This window comes from Andrena cerasifolii, chromosome 2, assembly GCF_050908995.1.
Source record: "Andrena cerasifolii isolate SP2316 chromosome 2, iyAndCera1_principal, whole genome shotgun sequence".
NCBI lineage: Eukaryota > Metazoa > Arthropoda > Insecta > Hymenoptera > Andrenidae > Andrena > Andrena cerasifolii.
Genome location: NC_135119.1, coordinates 22,668,559 through 22,691,302, shown reverse-complemented (window position 1 = coordinate 22,691,302; position 22,744 = coordinate 22,668,559). Strand labels below are relative to the sequence as shown.

General features: G+C 41.7%; 4 protein-coding genes across 14 annotated transcripts in view; 2 read left to right on the top strand and 2 right to left on the bottom strand.

Moving 5' to 3' along the window:
* Positions 1-6,399, top strand: part of Per (period circadian regulator) — a 30,090-nt gene extending 23,691 nt beyond the window's left edge. For 7 of the 10 annotated variants that reach the window (XM_076831135.1, XM_076831138.1, XM_076831137.1 and 4 more), the window contains 6 exons: positions 21-214; positions 299-459; positions 541-785; positions 897-1,115; positions 1,188-1,502; positions 1,867-6,399. In XM_076831135.1, coding sequence (XP_076687250.1) covers positions 21-214; positions 299-459; positions 541-785; positions 897-1,115; positions 1,188-1,502; positions 1,867-1,980 — 1,248 coding nt within the window. In that variant the 3' untranslated portion in view covers positions 1,981-6,399. Of the gene's footprint in view, positions 1-20; positions 215-298; positions 460-540; positions 786-896; positions 1,116-1,187; positions 1,580-1,866 lie in introns of those variants that run through there. The other 3 variants (XM_076831134.1, XM_076831136.1, XM_076831139.1) reach the window with 3 other exon arrangements.
* LOC143378959 (sodium-coupled monocarboxylate transporter 1) lies at positions 6,329-12,682 on the bottom strand. Of its 2 annotated transcripts, none has more exons than XM_076831161.1 (15): positions 12,359-12,682; positions 11,842-12,225; positions 10,440-10,654; positions 10,276-10,327; positions 10,125-10,192; positions 9,888-10,042; positions 9,672-9,812; positions 9,485-9,593; positions 9,173-9,282; positions 8,915-9,101; positions 8,769-8,855; positions 8,617-8,705; positions 8,438-8,551; positions 8,179-8,365; positions 6,329-6,795 (listed from the first exon to the last, which is right to left on the bottom strand). In XM_076831161.1, exons 2-15 carry the CDS (start codon positions 12,101-12,103, stop codon positions 6,718-6,720), a joined length of 1,854 nt encoding a protein of 617 aa, XP_076687276.1. In that variant the 5' UTR covers positions 12,104-12,225; positions 12,359-12,682; the 3' UTR covers positions 6,329-6,717. The 2 variants fall into 2 exon arrangements, with proteins under 2 accessions (XP_076687276.1, XP_076687275.1); XM_076831160.1 differs by having other exon boundaries at positions 11,842-12,181; positions 12,359-12,681.
* A 347-nt stretch (positions 12,683-13,029) lies between these two features.
* Positions 13,030-14,689, bottom strand: Prosbeta1 (proteasome beta1 subunit). Its single transcript, XM_076831189.1, has 5 exons — positions 14,505-14,689; positions 14,250-14,317; positions 14,046-14,177; positions 13,351-13,625; positions 13,030-13,270 (listed from the first exon to the last, which is right to left on the bottom strand). Exons 1-5 carry the CDS (start codon positions 14,598-14,600, stop codon positions 13,143-13,145), a joined length of 699 nt encoding a protein of 232 aa, XP_076687304.1. The 5' UTR covers positions 14,601-14,689; the 3' UTR covers positions 13,030-13,142.
* Positions 14,690-14,814: 125 nt separating this feature from the next.
* Positions 14,815-21,120, top strand: Rictor (rapamycin-insensitive companion of Tor). Its single transcript, XM_076831112.1, has 9 exons — positions 14,815-15,625; positions 15,702-15,749; positions 16,117-16,273; positions 16,355-19,555; positions 19,623-19,752; positions 19,842-20,212; positions 20,293-20,395; positions 20,479-20,586; positions 20,677-21,120. The coding sequence occupies exons 1-9, from the start codon at positions 15,565-15,567 to the stop codon at positions 21,034-21,036; spliced, it is 4,539 nt and encodes a 1,512-aa protein (XP_076687227.1). The 5' UTR covers positions 14,815-15,564; the 3' UTR covers positions 21,037-21,120.
* The last annotated feature ends 1,624 nt before the right edge of the window (positions 21,121-22,744 follow it).

Genomic DNA, 22,744 nt, shown 5'->3' with positions numbered 1-22,744 from the left:
GCTCGTTTACGCTTCGTCAGATCTCCAAACACGACGAAGCGTCGAGGACGAGTAACGCGGGTCAGTTCCCCACGAAAGTCACTACAACGGTCACAAGCATGAGTGTCGATCAATCAACTGTAATCCAAACAGGTACTAACATTAACTTGTGGCAGCCTCTGTCGGTTACCGTACCACCTCCAACGCCTGCTCAACGATGCAATGTGCAACGAAAGTGAGTCCCTTCGTATTAAATAACGTGCACGCAATGAACGCGACGTGGGAGACGTATCCACTGACCATTGTATGTAAATTTCAGTGCCAATTCACAAGCAATACCCAGAATACCAATACTGCCGCCTATGATACCAGTGTACTACGTTCCCGTTTCACAAGCCAGCGACTCCGCGGTACTGTCGCCTCTGCAGGAGAAGCTCAATCCACCTCGATCGATGCAGCCCCCGCAGCTGAACCCTTACAGTACGTACCCCCTGTGAACTGTGTAAAGGACGCGGGGATTTGTACCGCATAGCAAGATTAAATGTTGAAACTAATTTCCAGTGTTTGTGCCAGTTTCATATGTGACGACAACGATGGCTGGAGTCATTTATCCTCCAGTGATCGGCGCCCCACCGACGGGGATGATGTACCGTCCATTTGTCATCCCCGAGCAAACACCAGCCGCGCGGGAAACTGGCCAGTCGAACGTGGACAAGTGTTCGGACCGGAAGCGACCGGCGAGTCAAGCGACGAGCGTGAAAGCAGAACCGGGCAGCATCATGGCGATGTCTGAATCTTCTAAAAAGGTAAACTAAAATTCTGGCAGCGAATATTAGCCAGCTTCGTGCGTGACATTGTTCTTATTTTAAGTTGTTCAGGTTCTTTAAACATATACAATGATACGCAATAATGATTAGGTACTATCGCCCGGTGAACTGTTCTCCTCTTGCCTGAGCAACGACGGCGGTTGCTCGAGCTTGGTGGACGTCCCAACGCCTGTCAATCACAAGCTCCACAAGCAAAACGATTACACCGTCGACGAGTCGAGTTCGTCGAGCTTTTACAGTAGCTTTTTATACAAGAGCAGCGACAGCAGCTGCAACCCGGACCAAAAGCCAACGGAATACGTGCCAGAGGTGAGCGACGCACGTTCTCGCGATTGAGAAGTGCTGTTTGATCATCGAGTAAACGGGATGATTCGTTTCTAGGACAATGCCAAGCAGCAGCACCAAGGAAAGAGAAGAAAGGAACCGCCGTGGCTCGAGGGTGTCCAACTAACGCCGGAGCTGATCTACGAGTATCAAATACACCCTAAGACACTGAACGAAGTGCTTCAAGCCGACATGGATGCCTTAAAAAATTTTAATCAGCCCCTGTTAGTGAACGATCAATTGGGCCAGCTCTACTTGGACTTGGAAGTGGAGGGTTTCGAGACGAAGCTTGTCCTGGAAGACGGGATCACGTCCAGCGGCAGTGACAGTGGCAGCAGCAACGGAAGTTGGACGGCAGGCACGATGTCGCAGGTAAAACATAATCTTAAGATTCTGTTTTAAGGGTGTATGGCATAGACGTGTGTTAAGCTTCTAGCGATTGTAAGAGATTTCATTCGAAAAGAAAACGGTGCACAAATTATCACGGACCTCTTTCGTTCATTCGCCTGAACATTTCCTTCGTTGCTTACTACATTACGAAAGAGAATTTTAGATCTAAGTCGTACTCGATGATAAGCATATTTATAATTTCGTAATATATAGTTGATATAGTTAAAAATACTGAGAAGGTATGTACAAGCGGTACTATACCTACGTTCTGTGTGAGAGAAATAATTTTATCAGTTTCGAAAATTGAAAGTCAATGCCAGCTAAAAGAGGAAGCTCTTGTTTGCAGCAGAGACATAGACGGAGAATGGTGAAGTACGGTAAGCTCGTGATGATTCATGAAGAGAATGCACCATTGCCACCAGCGCTACCACCTCAAACTGTACCTTGCCAGCAGTTATAGCATCGATCTTGTAACGGCCAGCTTTTGATTAAACGTCGCCTCCAAGTCCGAAAGTATTTCGTCAACGGTGCCGTGCTTCGAACTTGTACTCGGTGTTTCAATTACGACTGGCCGCCGCGTACAATTCCTATGTCATTCGAATTATCCCCATCGTTACGTTTACGTTTCAATTTCGAGGCAGATAAAATTATCTACGATACACGTATATATTTTATAAATGACTTTCTTTTTATATCCTCGGCCGTCTAGTGAAGCATACTTGACTTTCCCTCACTTATATGTACTCTGATTTATTAATTACCGCTGTCGTTATTATTACGTTCTTACTTTAACTGTACTTTTATATGTGAAAATATTTCTGAATTAGAATATTAGAGGGCGACGAATTTCATTGGCGACTGTGCATAGATTTTAACTGCCTCAAACGCGTTTTATTTTCTTTAAACATGCAAGTCGATTCGTGCGTCCAGAGATGTAGATAGGGAACAACGATCACATGCTTAGAATTAGTACGTTAAGACTTAAGTTCCTTGTTTTTCTCCGAACGGGATTCATAGGTTCGCGTTACCGCCTATGACGACCGTGTTTTTGCACGCTCATTATGTCGGTGACAATTTTTAGGCTTGCGTCTCAAGGGTAGAAGCTTTTTTCCTAGTTACGCGATGTTACCGGGCAGACATTCACGTCTATGCGATTGCTTCTCATTAAACCGTGTTCTATGCGATGACGCACTTCTCATACGTAACGCAATCGATTGATTCTCATTGTTTGCAAGAGTAGGAAGTCCGCTGAAAAGTCTGTTGTCTGCGCAACGTTTAATATAGATTCAATACGAATAAAAACGGGGGTGGAAGGAAAATTAGAAAGGAAGTAGATATGGATAATCTTAATAGCGGTACCTGCAGAATCAGGCCAAATTATTAAATCTTTGTCCTTCTGTAGTCCTCCGTTGAATAATCGACAATTTCTATCGCAATTTAAAATTAATTACAGATGCTGTTAGTTTCGTGCACTTCGCTTCATTCCGTTCTCGATAGCAATGGATCATATTCGGTTATTGATCTAAACAGATTTGATTTGAAGTTCGAACTAACGCGTAGTGTTGTTCAAATAATTGAAATCGTTACTTCGAAATGGGACCAAACGATGAGATCATCCCTCTTTGGATACATCGTGTCGATTGTGCTACCTCAAAATACGTCCACCCTTTCATTCGTTCGGAAAGCAAGTCTAATTTGAATCTAATACGAGTCACCAGCATATGAAGACGTGCTCGGTTAAGTGTACACTTACAATTACGGTTTTATAAAAGTGAATTTGTAAGATTTTTCAAACGGGGCAATAGCTTCTCTTATTCCATAATTATCCTCAATCTTTTCAGGTCTGTTAGATGAAATCAAATGTAATCCTTTTGTATTCTGCCCAACGATGATCGGGGATTCTCGTTTGATACTAAACTATTCAGAATATTCAGATACTTCGAGGGCGTTTTTACACGTTAGAACGAATGGGAACGATTTTGCTTTCATCTCGATGCAGAACTGAGAAGGTCCGTCGCGTGTTCTCTCAGCGATCGAAGAATATTTTATATACTATCTGTTTCGTACACGTATAATATATACATATCCATTGTAGTATCGTGTAATATCGAGAGGTGCAAGAAATATTTTGTATACCAGTGTGGCCAGCCTATTGAGAGGTCACGACGTTGCTTTTGTAGATGCAAAAGAAACGGAGCGTCACGCTTCCCTTATTCTAAAAAATTCTAATCTAGTCGAAATTGTATAAAGTAGTTACAACCCCGACGGTAACAATCTCACGTAGAAACCGATGATGTACTTTCGATGGAGAACAATGAGACCTTTTTATTAATTCTGTTACTCTGTCGTCGAAGAACGTCATTCGTTTCTACACGAATCTTTAACAGTGGCTGCACCTCGAAGAAGCAAGGGCCATCGGTACTGGCTTGTCTTGGTTCTTCAGTAATTTAACTTTTCTTTTAAAAGCAATTCCAATTCAAAGAAATATTTTTTATGTGTTAATATCGAATCGTTGATATTCCCATAATCATGGGAATGGGTCTTGCCCATATTATTAATTACTGCTTTCAGTGACAAACAACATGCACAGTGTATGTAATAATATATTAGTTCTGGCATTGAAACACGGAGATTTATAATAAAATTAGAAGGAATTGTGGACGAACGAATTTGAGTCAGAAAGTGCCGATGGCTCTCGGTTAAGAATTCACGGTGCAGTTTACAAATCTCGTTGCATGTTTCTTACGGCGATCGTGTGACGTTAGCACAACGTTCTGCGATTTCCTTCAGCAGTGGCTGTCTAAAGTCTAAGGAGCCGTACGAATAAATAAATACATGTACTCCAGCGTTCACGCATGTGTATTTACTTATTTATTTATTTATTCCATTCGGAGCGCGTCTACTCTCTCTCTAGCATTTGCATTTAGGTAATATACATTCCGCATTTCGCCTTCTGTCCTTTGTAAAAGAAGAACACGTACCGGGATTTATTTTGTAAGTACAAGAATCATCTTTTACATTCACTCCTCCCGCGGATACTTTATTCGCGGGTTCATACGTCTGTGACCGTTTTAATTCGTACGTTTGTTGAGGCTGTAAGTGCCAGACTCTTTAAAGAATAATGTAGATAGGAATAACGAAGATAATAAGAGCATAAGTTAAAATTGTATCGTCCATGTTTCGTCGCAGTTTCGGATGTTTCTTTCCTTGCAGTATCGTAAGGAACCGTGATGAATTCAAATTGTAGTTGCCGACGCGCCAGCGGAGTTTGTATTGCGACGAGTACCTACTTGCGGTTGTTTCTGTTTGTTTAAAATACAATTTGGCGGCGTTCTTCTATTTTTACCAGTCGCTCGAACGCTTTCCATTCGCTTGACCAATGATTGCGCCGAAACGCGTCACGAATCACTTATTTTTATAACAGTAATCGAGGACGTTCCAGCAAGAGGGGTGCAGCTCCATTTTTGATAGTTTTTGAGTTATGACGTGTAATATATGTACAAAAATTCTACATCGTTTGGTGCATGTTTGATGCAAATCCGATAACAAATGAGCGATTTATGGCAAATAATTAAAAATATTAATGTTAATATTAATATTAAAATTATTGCTTTGGCTTAACATTAGAAAGCGAACACTAATTGAAAAATACATATTTTCACAGAAGTAGTTATTGAGTTGCTAAGTTTTTATTTCTATTTTTGGCGAAAAAATATTCTATAATACAAATATTAATATTAATATTAAATAGAAATAAACGTAGAGATAAGTCATTGAAGTCAAAAGTAGAAACAAAATCTTATCAACTCAATAACTACTACTTATTCTGTGAAAATATATACCTATATTTTTCAATTGGTGTTCTCTTTTTAATGTTAAATCAAAGGAATAATTTTATAAGCAATTTTTTCTAATTAGTAAATTAGAAAAAACTGCTTATAAAAATATTCCTTTGATGGAGCTGCACCCTTCTTGCTGCAAGGTCCTCAATTGCGTAACAATTGTAACGAGACGCTATCGAGCATAAGTCGACGAAACCTTCATTACGGCGTGAATAAATACTGTTACATGGAGCACGTTTATGTTGCATCATTTACAGCTATGCTCGTGCAGCTTGTCATCCTCCTAAAGTACAAAATATCATAATGCCGTGTCTGGTCACCCTTATATAGATAAATCTGTGCACGCGCAAGCATATAGGATGTAGAACGTATTCACATGATTAATCCATGAAAACACACCGCCCGAGACGATTTGTACATTAATAGCTGAAAGTCCCTGTATAATCTGACGCTCAATCTCGGATACACGCAGGCTGCACGGGCCCGGATGATCGCGAATGTGCATGCAGTCAATAAAAGTGATCTTAAGTATTTGTTAACCGTATTGTAAAAACGTAATAATAGTAATAGCAATATATTAAACATTAAAGTATAGTGATCTAAATGTTATCGATGCATCCCTTTCGGTCACGAGCAATCTATGTATTTATTTCTACAAGGATATTTCCCTCTTTCTGGGTTCTCTATTTTTTTTTTTATTCCGCGTATCCACGAAAACGAGAATTAGACTGCGATTTTTATGATTTTGATACGTCATATTATCGGAAACAATATCACCAGATGTTATTCGCATCGCTCATCAGACTGTACAGATCCGGTGTCTTTTCATTCCTCTCTTTTTTTTTTTACGTGCGATGAAAGATGGAAGTAAAAGAAATACGTTAAGTAAATTTCATTGTTTTTTACATCGAATGTTATATATTTGACAGTGAAAGTAAAAGTTGGTTAAAAGAATAACTAGCGTAGTATAAGAATACTATCACATGTATTATCTTTGTACATCTTCGTTGACATTGAAATATACGGTATGAAATACATCTACGGGTAAGTGTAAAAAATATTATGGACACTTTTGATTCCAAGTCCGTTTCCTTTCGTGGCCGGTGGCGAATCGATTTTATTTTATTCGCTCCGCGCCGCTGCGAGTTGTGCTTGCAAAGTGTTTTCCCCGTCCCATCATCGCCAGCGTTTCACTTTGCCGGGCACTGCCGAGTCACTTTGTACCCTCGTGATTGGCCTAACTTATTTTACATCCAGCTGGTCTAATTTAATATTTCAGCCTGTCAACCAAACACTTCGTCGTATACAGTTTGTCGACCCCTGATTCGATCAACATCAATGATCGTTGGTCAAGGTCATCCCAATAAAACGCTTTCGGCTGCGCTCTCCTCTCTGGTTCTTCGCGGCTCGAGACCAACTTCCAAGTTTCCAACCTGAACGAAGAAACGACCATAGTGTCATGCGAGGGAATCAAATCAGATCTTTCCAGATGTAGTTATTTATCAATTAAGTAGTCATTGGAGGGGCGGATTTGTGTGTAGGCTAAGTAGGCTGCAGCCTAAGGCGGCAAATTTTCGGGAGCGGCAAATTTTGAGGAGCGGCAAATTTTGGGGAGCGATAAAATTTTAAGAGTGACCAATTTTGGGGAGCGATAAAATTTTAAGAGTGACCAATTTTGGGGAGCGACAAATTTTGTGTAGCGGAAAATTTTGGGGAGTGATAAATTTTGGGGAGCGACAAATTTAGGGGAGTGATAAATTTTGGGGAGCGATAAAATTTTAAGAGTGACCAATTTTGGGGAGCGATAAAATTTTAAGAGTGACCAATTTTGGGGAGCGACAAATTTTGTGTAGCGGAAAATTTTGGGGAGTGATAAATCTTGGGGAGCGACAAATTTAGGGGAGTGTTAAATTATGGGGAGCGATATATTTTGAGTAGCCGCAAATTTGGGGACTGCAAATTTTTGGGAGCGATATATTTTGAGGGGCGGAAAATTTTGGGGAGCGATAAAATTTTAAGAGTGACCAATTTTGGGGAGCGACAAATTTTGAGCAGCGGAAAATTTTGGGGAGTGTTGAATTTTGGGGAGCGACAAATTTTGGGGAGTGATAAATTTTGGGGAGCGATAAAATTTTAAGAGTGACCAATTTTGGGGAGCGATAAAATTTTAAGAGTGACCAATTTTGGGGAGCGACAAATTTTGTGTAGCGGAAAATTTTGGGGAGTGATAAATTTTGGGGAGTGATAAATTTTGGGGAGCGACAAATTTAGGGGAGTGATAAATTTTGGGGAGCGATATATTTTGAGTAGCCGCAAATTTGGGGACTGCAAATTTTTGGGAGCGATATATTTTGGGGGGCGGAAAATTTTGGGGAGCGATAAAATTTTAAGAGTGACTAATTTTGGGGAGCGACAAATTTTGAGCAGCGGAAAATTTTGGGGAGTGATAAATTTTGGGGAGCGACAAATTTTGGGGAGTGATAAATTTTGGGGAGCGATATATTTTGAGTAGCCGCAAATTTGGGGACTGCAAATTTTTGGGAGCGATATATTTTGAGGGGCAAAAAATTTGGGGAGCTGCAAATTTTGAGGAAAATAAATTAGAAAAGGTTTAGACACAGGAGCTTAAGACAGCTTTAAAAACAATTCACTCTTTTTCCATATATCGAATTAGCAAAAACTCACATGTGAGTACCCATGTTGAATTAATTTTGAAATCGTCCCGACTCTTTTAAACTAAAATAGACGTCAGACGCTTGTTATCCTAGGGACGCCAAATTTAAAAACCCGCCCTTGCTTCATTGAACATTATCTACCTCGATTTGTTGCACTTTGTCGGACGTTTTCACGAATCTCCTTATAAACGGGGCCAGTAGCATCGGGTCCAGCTTCTCAACGTTCTGCGACGAGATAAGGCTCACGGCAAGAGCGACGCTCATCGTTACCAAAGCGCCAGTGACCGTGTACCAAAGATAACTGAGACGGTACAACGCTAGGGGCTCTCTAGAAATTAGCAATTCAGAAGGTGTATCGCGAAAACCCATTTCCCCGTAAAGCTATCTCGCAAATGCTTACGGGAGGAAGCTGTCGTCTTCTAAGATCGAAACTGGGGGATCGAACAGCATCAGATTTTCCACCTGGGGGAAGGAGTAGTAGCATCCTTCAGTGGTGACGGGTTTCTCGTCGAATCTATTAGACAATTTCGCGTTAGTAGGGGACAAGGGAATTTCTGTCATTATATTTAAGAGACCCACTTTAATCTTCCGCTGGCAATCGCTGCTTCCGCTGAAAGACTGATCCACCCCATGAACCCCAGACCGGAGAGGCCGCCGATGAGGGCACCCTAAGTTTCGCGCGAATTCATATAAAATTCATAAAACTTATTTGACATTAAATTTCTGCATACCTTGGCGTTCACCCAGGGCAGCAAGACACCCATGCTGAAGATACCGAGGGACGGTCCGCTGGTGATGGACGCCAAGCTAGTGGACAGCTGAAACGTGCCCTGTTTCAGACGAACGTCCCATCGAGTATTAATTTCCTCTACTGTACCTGTAAAACGTGAGATCCTGTTTTCTCCACGACGAACACGAGTCCCACGCAGATCACCCCCAGAACGACTACAGTCAGCTTCATCAAAATGTCCGCCATCTTGGGAGTGAAGGGTGTCTTTCTGAATGGCTTAACGAAGTCCTCCAGCACCACCGCGGCCATGGAGTTTAACCCAGTGGACAGAGAACTAAAATATAAAAAGAGGAGCACTTTCAATCTTCCCATTGTCAGCCAGGATGGAGAAAAGAAGGAAGTTACCTCAATGCTGCGCTAAATACGCCGGCGACAAAGAGACCCGGAAGTCCCGGGAAGTCGCTTAATATGTTCATGACGAGCAGTGGCAACAGCTGGTCCTTGGCGCCTGCCAACTACACCCAAAAAAATTCATCGAAGAAACATAAAGCGTAAGGGAAAAACTAGCATTAGGATATACCTGCAAATGGTCCATTAAATGGGAAATATTAAATATCAGGAATATGGATAGAGCTCATTGAATGTGAGAATCTGTCCATTACTGTTGGAGTCAGGATGCGCGGTGGAATTGGACTATCAGGGAAGCCCGATCATTACCTTCGTCGTAAGTGGATCACACTCGTGGTACCAGGCATATATTAACATTCCCGCGTATCCGCATATTCCCATTATAGCCAAGACCCCGAATATGAAAATCCAGAGCGCTCTACAAACCACAATTGCATTAAGTTACATTATTTACCACCGCGGGGCCGAATTTACACGGCGGACAAGTTAATTGTACCTTCTAGCCGATCGCAGCGTGGGCAGCGCGAGATACCGCTGCATCATACTTTGATTGATAGCGGCTATTTGCAGCCAGTGAAAGAAACCACCTATCGTCAGGGACCAAATGGTGTGCCTCGTTAGAGGACTCCAATCAGTCCTGCGCATCCAACAGGCACGAGTTAAGAATGATACACACCTTGTTCTGTCTTCTAATTAATTATACCATACTCACGAGGGTAGCTCGAGTCTCCCGGATTCCTGGTTCCTCCTTATCACTAAGGAGAATCCACCCACGTCGGATGTGCCTTTGATAATGATCAGCAGCATAGAGCCGAACATAACGAAGGTTTGAGTGAAATCGGTCCACACCACCGCCCGCAAACCACCCTTAATTGGAAGAACGCGAAGTAGATTACGCAACTGATTAACGGAAAAGCATTCTCGCAACGATTAACCAGCCGTCTCTTACCACGCAAGTGTAGAAGATGCACACGATACATACGAACGGTGTGACTATGTGTACGTTCACTCCTGTAACTGCAAGCACATCATACCCGTGTATTAGTTTCAGGGATTAATGTGTAATTTTAGCGGCGTGTTATTCGATACGCATGTGATACCTTGATTGAAAGCCAACGCCGGTACGTAAATGACTATTGGAAGCCACGTCATCTAAAAGAATGGTAATTTATGTTTTTTTTTTTTATAGAAACGATTTTTAGTCAAGTTTGTATTCAATTCTATGTATCGGAATATTATCACGAAATCGATCGCAGCCACTTACGACGCTAATCGAGAAGAGCATAGATCCTAGTAGTCTTATCTTTTTGTTAAAGCGTCTCTCGAGGTACTCGTAGGTGCTCGTTACTTTCAGTTCATGGAAAACCGGCAAGTATATTCCGGACATTACGAAACCGACGATGATGACACCGAAACCGACGCAAAGGTAGCTGGTACCGTGCACGTAAACTTCCGTTGGTGTGCCCAACAGTGAAATACCTGTTATTGCAACAATAGTTTGTTAATCTGCGCGTTAAAAGTAAATCGAATCTATTAACGCGTTAAGTACTCTCCTTTCCGTATCAATTCTGTCGTTGATTATGAAAGTGGAGCGTTTCGAGAAAGTGTTGCGAGAGTCATTGTTTCGAGGTATTTAGACTGTTGCGTTTTGGACGTGTTAAAAAATATTTTGCAATTATTGAACAAAATGTTTCACAACGTATATGCTCTTCTAATGTCAAATTTATCTATCGTTGCAAAATTGTTTGAGTAACTTGTACGAAAATGTGTGTTTTTAATCCTTCGAATGTCTCCCAAATTCCAAAATTGCTCGAACGTAGTTTTTCGATCTTCACAACTTAATAAATTCAAATATTTTTTCGAACAGAAGCAATTTTTATGAAGGGCGCGGGGCAATAATTTAGAGGAGCGACAAATTTTGAGCGAAAGAAATTTGAAAATGTTTAAACACAGAGACTTGAGACAACTTTAAAAACGATTCACTTTTTTTTATGTAGTAAATTAACAAAAAAGGTAGCATAATAATTAGTCTTTTTATTGAAGGCTTGTATGAATGAGTTGATGTAATATTTACTGGTGTCTCTAGTTTAAATTATTAATTTAAATTTTAAATAAAAATGCTTAAATTTATACATGGGGCGAGAAGACCCTACAGAATTTTATAATTTAATTTAAATTATTTAGTAATTATATTAAAATAAGTAATTTTATTGGGAGGATATTTAAATTTATTAAACTTTAAAAAATGTTTCCAATTATTTTTTATTAAAAAGATAGTTTATTAAAAGTTATTAGATTAAATTAATAATACTCACATGTGAGTAGCCATATTATATTAATTTCGAAATTGTCTCGGCTGATTTCAATTAATATATTTGATGATATTTCGCGGAAGGAGCTGCAGACGCTTGTAGCCTAGGGGCGCAAAATCTCAAAATCAACCCCCTGAAGTGACACTATCGTATCATTGCTTACTCGGCGACTATTTTGCAACAATTCTTTTATAACATTGAAATACCAATATAACATAAAATAATATAAATCTCAATTTTGAGGGTTTTTTTACATACACCACTTTCATAACCACTGGCGCAATTATCAGTATGAGAGTCGCGGTAATAGAAGCCTTTTTAAACGGTTGTCTATAATTGCAAGTAAAATCGTACCCGATATAAAGCTAGCTATGAGACTCATGCTGACAGGGATGGTCTTCATGTTCCTACCACCCACGAGGTACTCGTCTTCTCCCGAGGACTTCTTAACGAAACCAAAGTAAACCCCGATCAAACCGCAGGTCACCAGCATGAACCCGAAAACCGAATAGTCCCATCCGCCGAAAGTTCGCATTATCTCGCCGACTTCCTGTACCGTCGGCATGTCCTGCGACCAGTTCGGCAGCCGGTCCTCCAAAGCATTCTCCGCCGTCATTTTGTTACAAAACGGAATTTTTGCGATCGCTCCAACGCCTTCAGGCGCACCGTGTTATAAACTGGATCCTCTCAGCAACTGATAGCCGGATTTATTTATATAGAAATTTTCATTGAAAAATGCTACACACAACGGTACGAGTTCATTACCATTTACCATTTTAAAATTCTGAGGTACTCAGAGACGAGGGATGAGGAGGGTCACGCAAGGGTGAACTTAAAATTGGAGTTAATTGAAATCGAAGACATTGCTTACCGTAATTTTTGTGCACGACAGTTTTCTCGTCCATTAATGGTACTTTGCTTAGAAATGGTCACGTAGCTGAAGACTTCCGGTTTGTTCACTCATGTGCATTTGCGAGCGACGGATTGAAATTTATGTAAAACTTGGGAAATAGAAACAATGCGCTTTTAAACACTGTACACACTTGGAGGAAGACAGGTCTCCAGATACGTTGAACTTAAGGAGTTAGGCGGAGTGCATGGTACACGGTTTGCGTGGCGTATGGTGACCGCAGGAGATTGCAGAGGGTATCACGGACGACCGACTGCAACTGCCGTGACAGTTCATCTGAAAAGAGCCAAAAGCACGAAGCGGCTCCATGCGATTGCACACATCACGATTGTGCCATTGTGACAATTTTCTCATTAAACCGACAATGGACATTAAGTACGAAGCTAAAACGACCGGGTATATACCGGGAGTGAATCGTAAGTGGATAATACGACCTAGATATAGTTGTAGTTGTGTGGATGTGCGTTAGTCACGATTGACGGTCACGATTTAAACAAGTTCCTGAACGTTTTTGGGCAACCAAAGGGTTCGTTCATAATACTACTAACTTTGAGATTCCATTTAAATACTACGCGTTCAGAAGCGCGTCACTGCTCTCAGCAAGGGATGCAGTTTATAAAGAAACAACGAGATGATTTTCGTTTAGATTTAATTAAGAAACTCGACGTATTTGATACAAGCTTTTTGGAAATACAGAAATAAGGTTTATGCAAGTATACAATTTACATCTAACTGTCAAGGAAATTCACCCCTCGTAAAAGCGCGGCAGATCGTTGCCCAATATAACTTTTCTTTCAATTCCCGTTTCCGTGATAACGCCAATTCGAATGACACCGCCGCTGCTACCGTCACGCGACATCGCCAATGCCAATGCTGCAAAGTGAAGGAAGCGTGGTAAGTATCCATGCGTTAGATAATTGGATCGTATCGATCAAAGGTTGCTGGCCACTTACTGTGTTCAACTAGTTTCACGCACTCATCCTTCGACATGTTCGGCTTGTATTGGGAATCCATGTAACCGTACACGTACGTGGAACCGGACCCTCCAATGGAGATCGGTTGCCGTACACACATACCACCTAAGGGGACACTGTAAACTTGGCCTCCCTTCTGGCTATCCCATCCAGCCACCAAGATTCCAGCCATTAAGGAATCTCGATAGTTGTAACATAATTCACGAAACACGTTCGCTGCTGTTTCTACTAGAGGTTCCATCCCTAATTCCATTCTGTAAAAGTATAACAATGTTCGTAATTTAATACCTCTGTGTCTCACCTAGCAGCATTTATTTTATACATAAGTAAAGTGACCAGATATTTTCTGTTCCAATGTGGAACGAGCAAGCAGGCAAGCAAAACAAAAGAAAGGGTTGGCAGATCCGTGAGGAGATCTTTTCTGTAGTTTATTAAAGCATTTACAATATATTTAAAAATACATACTTGTGATTATAAAGTGATACATTGAAACGAAATTAATAATATTTCTTTTTTCACAACAAAAAAGTAGAGGAAACAGTAACTTTATGCCACTGCAAAAATGTAAAAGGTTACATGTCCAATCCAGGACACTTTGTGGGACAAAGGGCTTAAATGCGGAACTGTCCTGCACAATGTGGGACATCTGGTCACTTTATACATAAGTTACTTACTTATGGAGTCCTAAGTGGTACGTAACTATATCAGAAATAGCTTGTGTGTCTGCAGCAGAACCAGAGCGACAGCAATAAATGTAATCTGTTATTTTGTTCAGCTTGTCTGCAAATCGGTTGGAAATATAAGCTCTGAAAGAATATTCATCGATTATGTAGTTGCTACAAAAGTAATGTAAAAAGCCTTTATGCAGGATTTCTTACCCTGTTGTTGCTCGAGAATCTGCTCCAATTACAACTCCTCCGTCAAATTCACAAGCCATAATTGAGGTCTGATTAACAAAATAATGTTAAAGCAAAATATTGTTATAGATAGAAGGATGATCGAAATTAATGCAAAGAAATACGCAGTATTAAGAGGTATAATTTTATTTCAATGTTTCCCGCAAAGATATCCTTAACTTTGCACTGTCATTCTAACCTAGAAACATGTTAATGCCAGAGTTCGAGGAAACTTACCCCAGTACTCTGCTCCGAATGAAGCCAATCTGGAACTAAATTATCAGTAGTTGGGCCCATATTGGGTTGAACTAAATTATCCACCATATAAGCCATTATTTTAAATTTGCAACGAGTCAACCCTCTGCTCGATCGCTACCGATTGTTGAATGTTGAAAGCTAATTCACGACTACAGTGTGTCCATCTACAACGATTGAAAGATAATGAGAAGTTTCCTTCTAAACTGTAAACACGTTCGCTAGAAATAAAGTACTTATTTCGCAAATATGATAAAGCCAAAAACAAACATTTCATAATCAGCATTTGTTAAAGAAAGGCGGAATTTCACGTTACCATTGTTTACCGCGTTATCGTACGATCCGTTTCGCGACAGACCGTTTTCGCGTGTAAAACGTAATTTTCGCGGAGGACCGTTTACCGTGCCAGATCTCATTTAATTTCTTTATGAGGAATATAATATTAAAATCCGTGCGATTAAAGTGCCGCGGTTAAAACGCAATAGACGTTAAGTCGAGGTGTAGTAAAGCTCTTCCAAGTTAATATATTTCATAAATGTAACGTGCAGCATTGTTGCATCGGAATCTCGATCTTCTGAACACCGACTAGTCCAGGCCAGTCGAGCATGTCAAACGGTGTATTTCGATCGTACGTCCGTGCAATGGGAAATACATTGTAATCTTGGAAATATAAAATATTCGATATTCTGGTTCAGCTCGAAATCGTATATTTACAGCGGAGATTAATGTGACACGTGTGCGTGCGCGGAAAGCTGAGTGGAAGATTTCGGATAAATAGCGCGTTCGCTTGTCGACTGCGTGTCTACCGTGACTTTTGCAACTTTCTCAGGTACCGACGAATTTTCCCGAAGATTGCGGTAGATCGGGTGCAACGTTCCCATGTAACACTTGAATCGTGTTACACTTTGATTTATCAGCGGTGCGTTTGTAGTACTTCGGGGTTCGGATTAACAGTGAGAATGACATATACCGCAGGGAAGACTTGTAGTAACAAGCGGACAAAAAGTGTTGATTGTGATCGCGGGTAGCAGCCGGTAAAGAAATGGCAATTTCTAGTTGGATGATCTGGGGTAGGAGCCTTCGCACAAGCAGATCCCTTCGAAGTACGTTGAGCATCGGTCTGTCAGTTTCTTTATTTCGAAGCTGTGCTCGTTTTCTATTCATGTGTTCTTTTTATAGGTCGTCAAAACAGTGAAGACAGCTGCGTGCAGCTCGATCTGTCAAGAGGTTAGTAACCTAACCTGTACTTTGCAACTTTCTAGCCACAGCACTTTGATAACGTGACCGACTCGGATCGGTCTACGATCGTATATGCATATGCATGCTCACCTTTCGTTCGCATCTTGCGACGCGACAGGTGTCCCTTTTTAGAAAATACGACTAATGATTACTTCCAGATGAACGTAAATGATTTTCCAAGGAAAATATTGGAGTAATATGTTATAAGATTAGGGTGCATAAGCTTCTCAACATTGTAGCACGCAAATGTTTGCTATTGCACACTGTTATGCAACAGCGTGTATAAATAATTTTTTATCGCATATCTGCATTTTTTGTATTTGTAATGGTTATTTAGATGAATTTATTTTTTCAGGGCTGAAGGAGAATGTGAAAGAAGTTTTAACTAATCTGTGTCAACGTCACAATGTTCCAAACATAAAGAAACTAGCCTATCTTAATGCCATTGTTAAGTTAATTTGCCAAAATGATTCACCGGATTATGGATATTCCATCGATGATATATTTTGCTGGTAAGAAGTCGGGAATGCTTATTGCGAATACCGTGCGATTGTTACTCTTATTTATTATTATACGATGTATTTATTTTGCAGCTTGCGATTGGGGCTTGTCCATGAAGCAACACAAGTTCGCGCTGCTGCTTTGCGAGCGGTGCGATATATGCTCAAGAAGGAGCAGGATGTTGTCGCGATTAATAAATTACAATATCCATACTTTGTGGCTCGCAGTATGGATGTTAATCTACGAAATGAAATGGAGAGGATGCAGGCTCTTAGGCTTGTTAGAAGAATTTTAGTATTAGCTCCGAAACATTTTAGTCCCATTTTAGCAAGATCTTTAATAAGTCTAACGAATGGAGGAGTCGAGGAGAAAGATGGAGCGTTTCGAGCATTCTTGGCAACTCTTTGCGAATTAGGTGTTTTAAATTCAAATGTATTAATCAGTTGCGGAGGGATCGGTACCCTGGCAAGAGCTGCTATGACTGGACAAAGCCCCGCTATAATTGAATCTGTCGTAGGAGTTTTACTAAAGTTATTAAATACCCCCGATACTAGGAGTAGCGTTTCCCTTTTATGTTTCGCGGCTCCTTATTGCGAGCTACACTCTCTGAGTATGGACAGAACGAAAGAAGATCGAGAGAGGTTCGCTGCTAGTAAATTAGCATTACTAAGCATACTAAGATCGTATTCTGGTGTTCTACATTTTTGCCGGCCCGATGATAATTCAGGCTTAAAGGCAATAGCGGATATATTGTATGTTGATCAACTTGAAGTGCGAGCTGCTGTCTTAGAATTACTTTACGAACTGTTGGATTTACCTTTACCTACTTGGACCGACGAACCGGACGTTGCTCTCGCAGCCGTGGATCCCAGCAGAGCGCGTGACTCTTGGAAGTTGTCAGAAGGTTTCGTCGCAGCTGAAGGAAAATACATTTTACCATCTTTATCGTCGCGCTGTCCGAATATCACCGAAATACATTTAGCGTTGTTGGTTTACGCTTTACTGGAATGTGGTCTACATCACGCCCTCGCGGAAACCATTGTATCCACTGACACTTTTATTTCTGTACGCGCAGCTGTTCTCCTGGGCGCATTGCTGCATCTCGCGCATTCTCTTTTACCATCCGAAGTATGCGATCTCACGCCTCCTTTGCCAAATCTATTGGAGCACGCGAGCGCTGGGAAGCACCAAGCCTTGGCAGCTGTAACAATCTTGGAGCGAATGCACACTATGATGCGGCGAAGACCGGCGCCCGCCAGTCTCTTCCTCGACAAAATTTTACAAGCAGGCACTTGGTTGAGGCCGACTTTACCAAGGCGCCAACGAACGTCCAGCAGGAATTGGTTACGCAGAGAGTCGCCAACCACGACGCCTCTTCTAAAAGATGCTCAAGTACTCAGCTCTAAGGATGCCCTCGCGTGGAATTGGCCGATAGTGCGGTCTATATTACGCTCGCGGGAAGACACGATACGAATACTCCACGATTCTGATCACCGATTGTTCATGAAAAGGCTGGTGCGCTATTTTAAACCGTGCTTAAATGGATACAGCAGGGTAGAGCTAGCGACAAATGCCAATCTAGCACGAGAGGCAACGCTGGCTGGTTGTGATTTATTGAACTGTTTACTGGAACTACACGAACCCGAGGGCACAAAGTTATTGAACGAATTAATTGGAGACATAGCTGAGCAGATCGCTAGCATCCGCACAGCCCAATCTGCGCACGAGTGTTTGTTTTCGCCCCGTCAAATGTCTACCACTTGCTGTCAAAAGTACTTCCTATTTCTTGGACAATTGAGCCATTCAGCGAAGGGCACCGTGATCCTGAAGGGGTTTAATTTATTAGAGAAACTGCAAGACTTAGCTTTAGCTACTAATCATGACTGTTACGTTAAACTTATAGTTTCGAGTTTAGATTATTTTAGGGACGGACCTAATAGAAAAGTAATGACTAAGATTATCACAGAAGCAGCATTGGACAGTACACGTCTATACGCTACACAGTTCCTCCGATTGATACTCAGAGCCAGGATGGCTGATGCCTATCGTTGGGCAATAACACTACTGACGGATCGCTTGTCAGATTCGAATAAAACCATAGCGTTAACTGCTTTAGAGGCATTACACGAAGCTTGCGAAGAACCGGAGTATTTAGAAGCTCTGCTGCAGCAAGGGGGCCAATCCCGGGATTGGAGTAAATGGCTAGAAGAGCTGGGTGACAAAGGATACTTGTTAAAGATTCGGCTGTATTCCCTTCACCAAGGCTTCGCGGCACTGTCGTCCCCCGCGGAAGAATTAGAAATGTGGATCAGCCCGGGAGGCTTCGCGGAGAGATACGTCGGCTTGATAGAGGGAGAAATACATGATTCCCTAACGCGCCGGCAAAGGGATGAAACTGGCTGTTATCAGAGGAGAACGACCAATGTCCCCATGACACCTCACAATATTTTCATTCTACCACACTTAATAGGCCAATTGGCGCAACACGATCTGGGCATGCAGCTGTTGCTACGTCGAAATGTGATACAACGGTTCGCGCGAGTCGTTCAACGGTTCAGGATGGAAGCAGGTTGCAGAGATTCAGAGTCAAACTCCAGATGCACGAAAACTAATCGTTCCGTAGTTGACGATGCTTACGCTATGTCGGAGGAGTCCGGTACGGACGAAACGCTGGAGTTAAATAATAGATTGGAGACAATAATGGATTCCGAAGGCGTGGAGCCGACGGATGTATATGGTACACAGAAGGTTGATTCCCTGGTCGAAATTCGCCGGAAGGCTAGCTTAGACGATTCCAGACGCACCACCCCGGAAAGGAGCTGGAGATTGGAGGCTGAATCTCGGGAGGAGCAGGTTGCAAGCTTAAGTAAGAGGATCTTGAAAGTGAAATCAGCCTTGTGGGCGCTGGGTCACATGGGGACATCAGCCGTGGGTGCTGAACATTTGAATCACTTGGGGATGATAGAACTGTTAACGTCCATGGCAGAGACGTGCCCGTATTACATGGTACGAGCTACGGCTGTGTACTCTCTTAGTCTCATCGGTACCACCCGTGCGGGCGCCGATGCACTCTTAACTTTCGATTGGCCGTGTGTTAGACACAGACGCGGAGACCACTGGCCAGTCCTTCCTCCTACAAGCAGATACCCAGCACCAAGTCCAGTCCCCATACAAAGGCACCACAGGAGTCTCAGCGATGGCAAGCCAGAGTTACCTGAACCAGTGGCTCGAAGAACCAGAAACCGATCTGAAAGCGCGGCTACGGATCTGGAAGCTAGGCGTTATGCACTACCGTAAGACTACCATTCTCCAGATAATTTTACATTGATTAGAAATAGATTTTCATTAGAGCGTTTACAGAGAAAGGGGAGAAACGCCGAGCCCTGTTTCCAGTACTCAAAGATTAAGTCAACAAGATGCTGAGGGATACGCAAAGCTTCGTAGCTTGCAACGCCATCGAAGACCAAGTTATTCACAAAGTAGCTTAGAGGTAGGCGTGCCTCGAAATTGATATGTTATTTTAATAAGTAGATTACGCTTTGTGGAAGTTTGGTTAACAATTACCATATCTGATTACAGATGTACAGTTTGGATGGCCGACTCTCGTTGCAAAGTTTGTCAGAGTTCGATTCATCTCGTAGCTGGATTGCGGAACACGTATTAACCCCGACGCCTCCGCCGCCCCCTGAAGATAATAATGATAATTTATTTTACATGGGCATCGCCCTTCCAAAGAGACTTATAACTATTTTCCCAGAACCGCCACAGGCGCCGATTCCAGTTATAGCGGATGATGCACCTAAGCCCGATATAGAAACCACCGAAGTAGATGAGGAGTCTTGTTCGGAGTACGATGTAGATGCGGAACATTGTCGTATATGCTTAGTATGTTCTCATGGCAAAAGTAACAGCAGAGATTCCATTACAGAACAAGATATGAAGTTACAAAGGTAACACAATTAAATGATATGATGGAAAGATGAAATACTATTAAGTTTATTAATACGTACATATCACTTTATACGAATAGGAAAATACTTAGGCACACGCAGCGGTTAGCAAACCCTGTATGGTACAGGCATAGTCGACAAACCTTGCTTAGATTAAGGCAACTGCATTCGGTAAAGTTTCAGGTACGTTGGAAATCGAATTTTAGAAATAACAGAATTATATGTATGTTTAAAACGTTGATGCATAACGATGTTTTATGTTATAGGATACTTGTTTATTTTCGGATGTAGCAGCTCGTTTAGGTAGTGGTACATATAGAATGCCAGCACGACGATTTCTGCAGGAATTGTTTCTAGATTCTACATTCGATGCAGTAAGTCTCTTACAAGGACATTTAGTAATGCATCTTAAGCTTGTAGTACGTGGTTGAGATTAAGTTTCTAACGTTATGATCGTGACGCAGCTTTATGTGGAGCCAGCTAACATTCTAAGATTGAACGGTGGTAATGACGAGAAGCCGTTGCGATCGCCCGTTCCCACGGCACTTGAACCCGATTCCCACGTGCCTTCAGAAAGTAAGATCAACGGAAGACTTACTTTTTCTGACATCCAAGCGACTCAACTGGACGCTGTCGCTGAGGAGGCGGCAGGCGATGCGGCCCAGCAATGCAATAAAACGCAAGATGTTGCGCGGAAGCCGGAACGACGAAGCGACGAGAAGATAATAGCCGAGATTTTACAGCCAGAAAGGATACGTGTCTCCAAGAGTTCCGATAGATTGTTAAAAGTATCAGGTACAAACACTGCCATCAGCCTTGATTAGTAGTCACTGACTCTCAAGCAATTGTAAATATTTTGTATTAAAACAATAACGGAGTATGAAATAAATTACACTGCCGAAATTGAATTATAAACAATTGCGTCGCTTTACAATCGAGGGGACCCATGTCCTGTCGTTCCTTCCCTGCCAGGGTAACACTGCTCGGTATGCTCCGAATAGGAGCAGAAATTCTCCCGTGTTAACAGGATCCGAGAAAAACTTGGAGGTATTTAAAGCGCGGATCGTGCGAGAGAGAAGGAGAGCATGTGCAATAAGGATAGAGGCATACCTCCTATACAATTCTGTGTCCCTAATAACATTCCTGAATTTCCTGGTACAAAAGTACTTTTGGCTTTAGTTCGTACATTTCACCACTAGGTGGTTATAATGTTTCACGATCGGTAAATGAGACAACTCGGACAACAGCTCAAACCACAGACCAGGTATAGGATTACACCATGAACATAGGAATATAAAGACGGAGGAAGAGTTGTAACTTTAGGAGAGGGGACTGATATGCATTTGCGGGGGGGGGGAGAGCACCAACATCTGCCTGGATTTGATTAGTTGCATTCTACGCATGCTCCGTACCGCTAATTATGAACAAGTGTTTGCTACAGATTAGTATATACAGACGTCTAATTGTAAGTATATACTAATGAAGTGATTATTCACGAATATAAATTGTAAAAATAATGAAAATTGAAGAGAAATATGCATCTATAATTATTAAAATATGTGAGGTGAATACGCACTGCCTACCACACTACAAGAAACGATTCAAATGTGGCTGCCACTATCCCTACAGTATCTCGCTACTACAATCAGTCCTCAAACACAGACGAGGTATAGAATAGACCCATCACCTTATGGGACTTCGTGTCGCCACCCAATCTGTGTTACCGACCCATAATTTCAGGACTGAATTTAGCGACCTCTGTTCATGAACAGCGTCCAACTCAGCAACTACTCTGAAATGTTTGAAATGCTGAAAGGTGTTGCGTACTTGTATACGTGTGACTTGTTTAGAGAGAGAGTTTGACATAAGAGGGTAGGCTTTTGTTACGGTATGCTTTGGCTCGGTTGGTCAACGACTCACGCGGATTTCTCTCCGAAAATCCATTTCGTGGATCAAGACACTATGGCGTTCAGAAATGGCATTTCTTCAAAGCCCGTGCAAGCTATAAATTGCAAGATGACATTGTTTATTAGCACTTTGCGTACCCTTGCGAACCCTTTCACGTATCGTGCGCCGAAAAAAGTATTAAAAATTCACGCTGTTACTGATATTCCCACAAGTTTCTAATGCACTGTTTAGTCATTCCAGTGAAGTAATAATGATTGGATTCCGTTTGCCCCTAATATTAGTTTACCGCCAACACTGAAATTTACAGGAAAATCTAATTTTAAAAGTCTCGCAGAAAGTTGCATGATGCATGAGTGTCTTAAAAGTTTGTCTAGCCCTGAGAAATTCATCGGTTCAGTGAAGTGTGTGCATGGCATAGTGCATATTATCTCGTGATTTCTCAATTTCATCGATTACTGGACCATGTGGGAGGCCTTTTAATTTAACAGAATTCCATTCAGATATACCCGTTACTTAGAAGACTTTTTCAGAAACTGAAGGATGTTTAAAAACAGAAACTGCTTTTGTAATCAAAAAGTGTTTCATAGAGTACCGTGCCTCTACGTGTTAGTGATGTGAACGCGA

Coding starts and splice junctions, on each gene's coding strand:
- Rictor (XM_076831112.1), top strand. CDS start 15,565: ATGGCAATTTCTAGTTGGATGATCTGGGGTAGGAGCCTTCGCACAAGC. Junction 15,626..15,701: donor CACAAGCAGATCCCTTCGAA/GTACGTTGAGCA, acceptor TTCTTTTTATAG/GTCGTCAAAACAGTGAAGAC. Junction 20,587..20,676: donor TAGATTCTACATTCGATGCA/GTAAGTCTCTTA, acceptor ATCGTGACGCAG/CTTTATGTGGAGCCAGCTAA.
- LOC143378959 (XM_076831161.1), bottom strand. CDS start 12,103: ATGACGGCGGAGAATGCTTTGGAGGACCGGCTGCCGAACTGGTCGCAG. Junction 10,193..10,275: donor GGCGTTGGCTTTCAATCAAG/GTATCACATGCG, acceptor ATGTGCTTGCAG/TTACAGGAGTGAACGTACAC. Junction 9,283..9,484: donor GTGATCCACTTACGACGAAG/GTAATGATCGGG, acceptor TTTTGGGTGTAG/TTGGCAGGCGCCAAGGACCA.
- Prosbeta1 (XM_076831189.1), bottom strand. CDS start 14,600: ATGGCTTATATGGTGGATAATTTAGTTCAACCCAATATGGGCCCAACT. Junction 14,318..14,504: donor ATTCGGAGCAGAGTACTGGG/GTAAGTTTCCTC, acceptor TTTGTTAATCAG/ACCTCAATTATGGCTTGTGA. Junction 13,271..13,350: donor CGTGAAACTAGTTGAACACA/GTAAGTGGCCAG, acceptor TTCACTTTGCAG/CATTGGCATTGGCGATGTCG.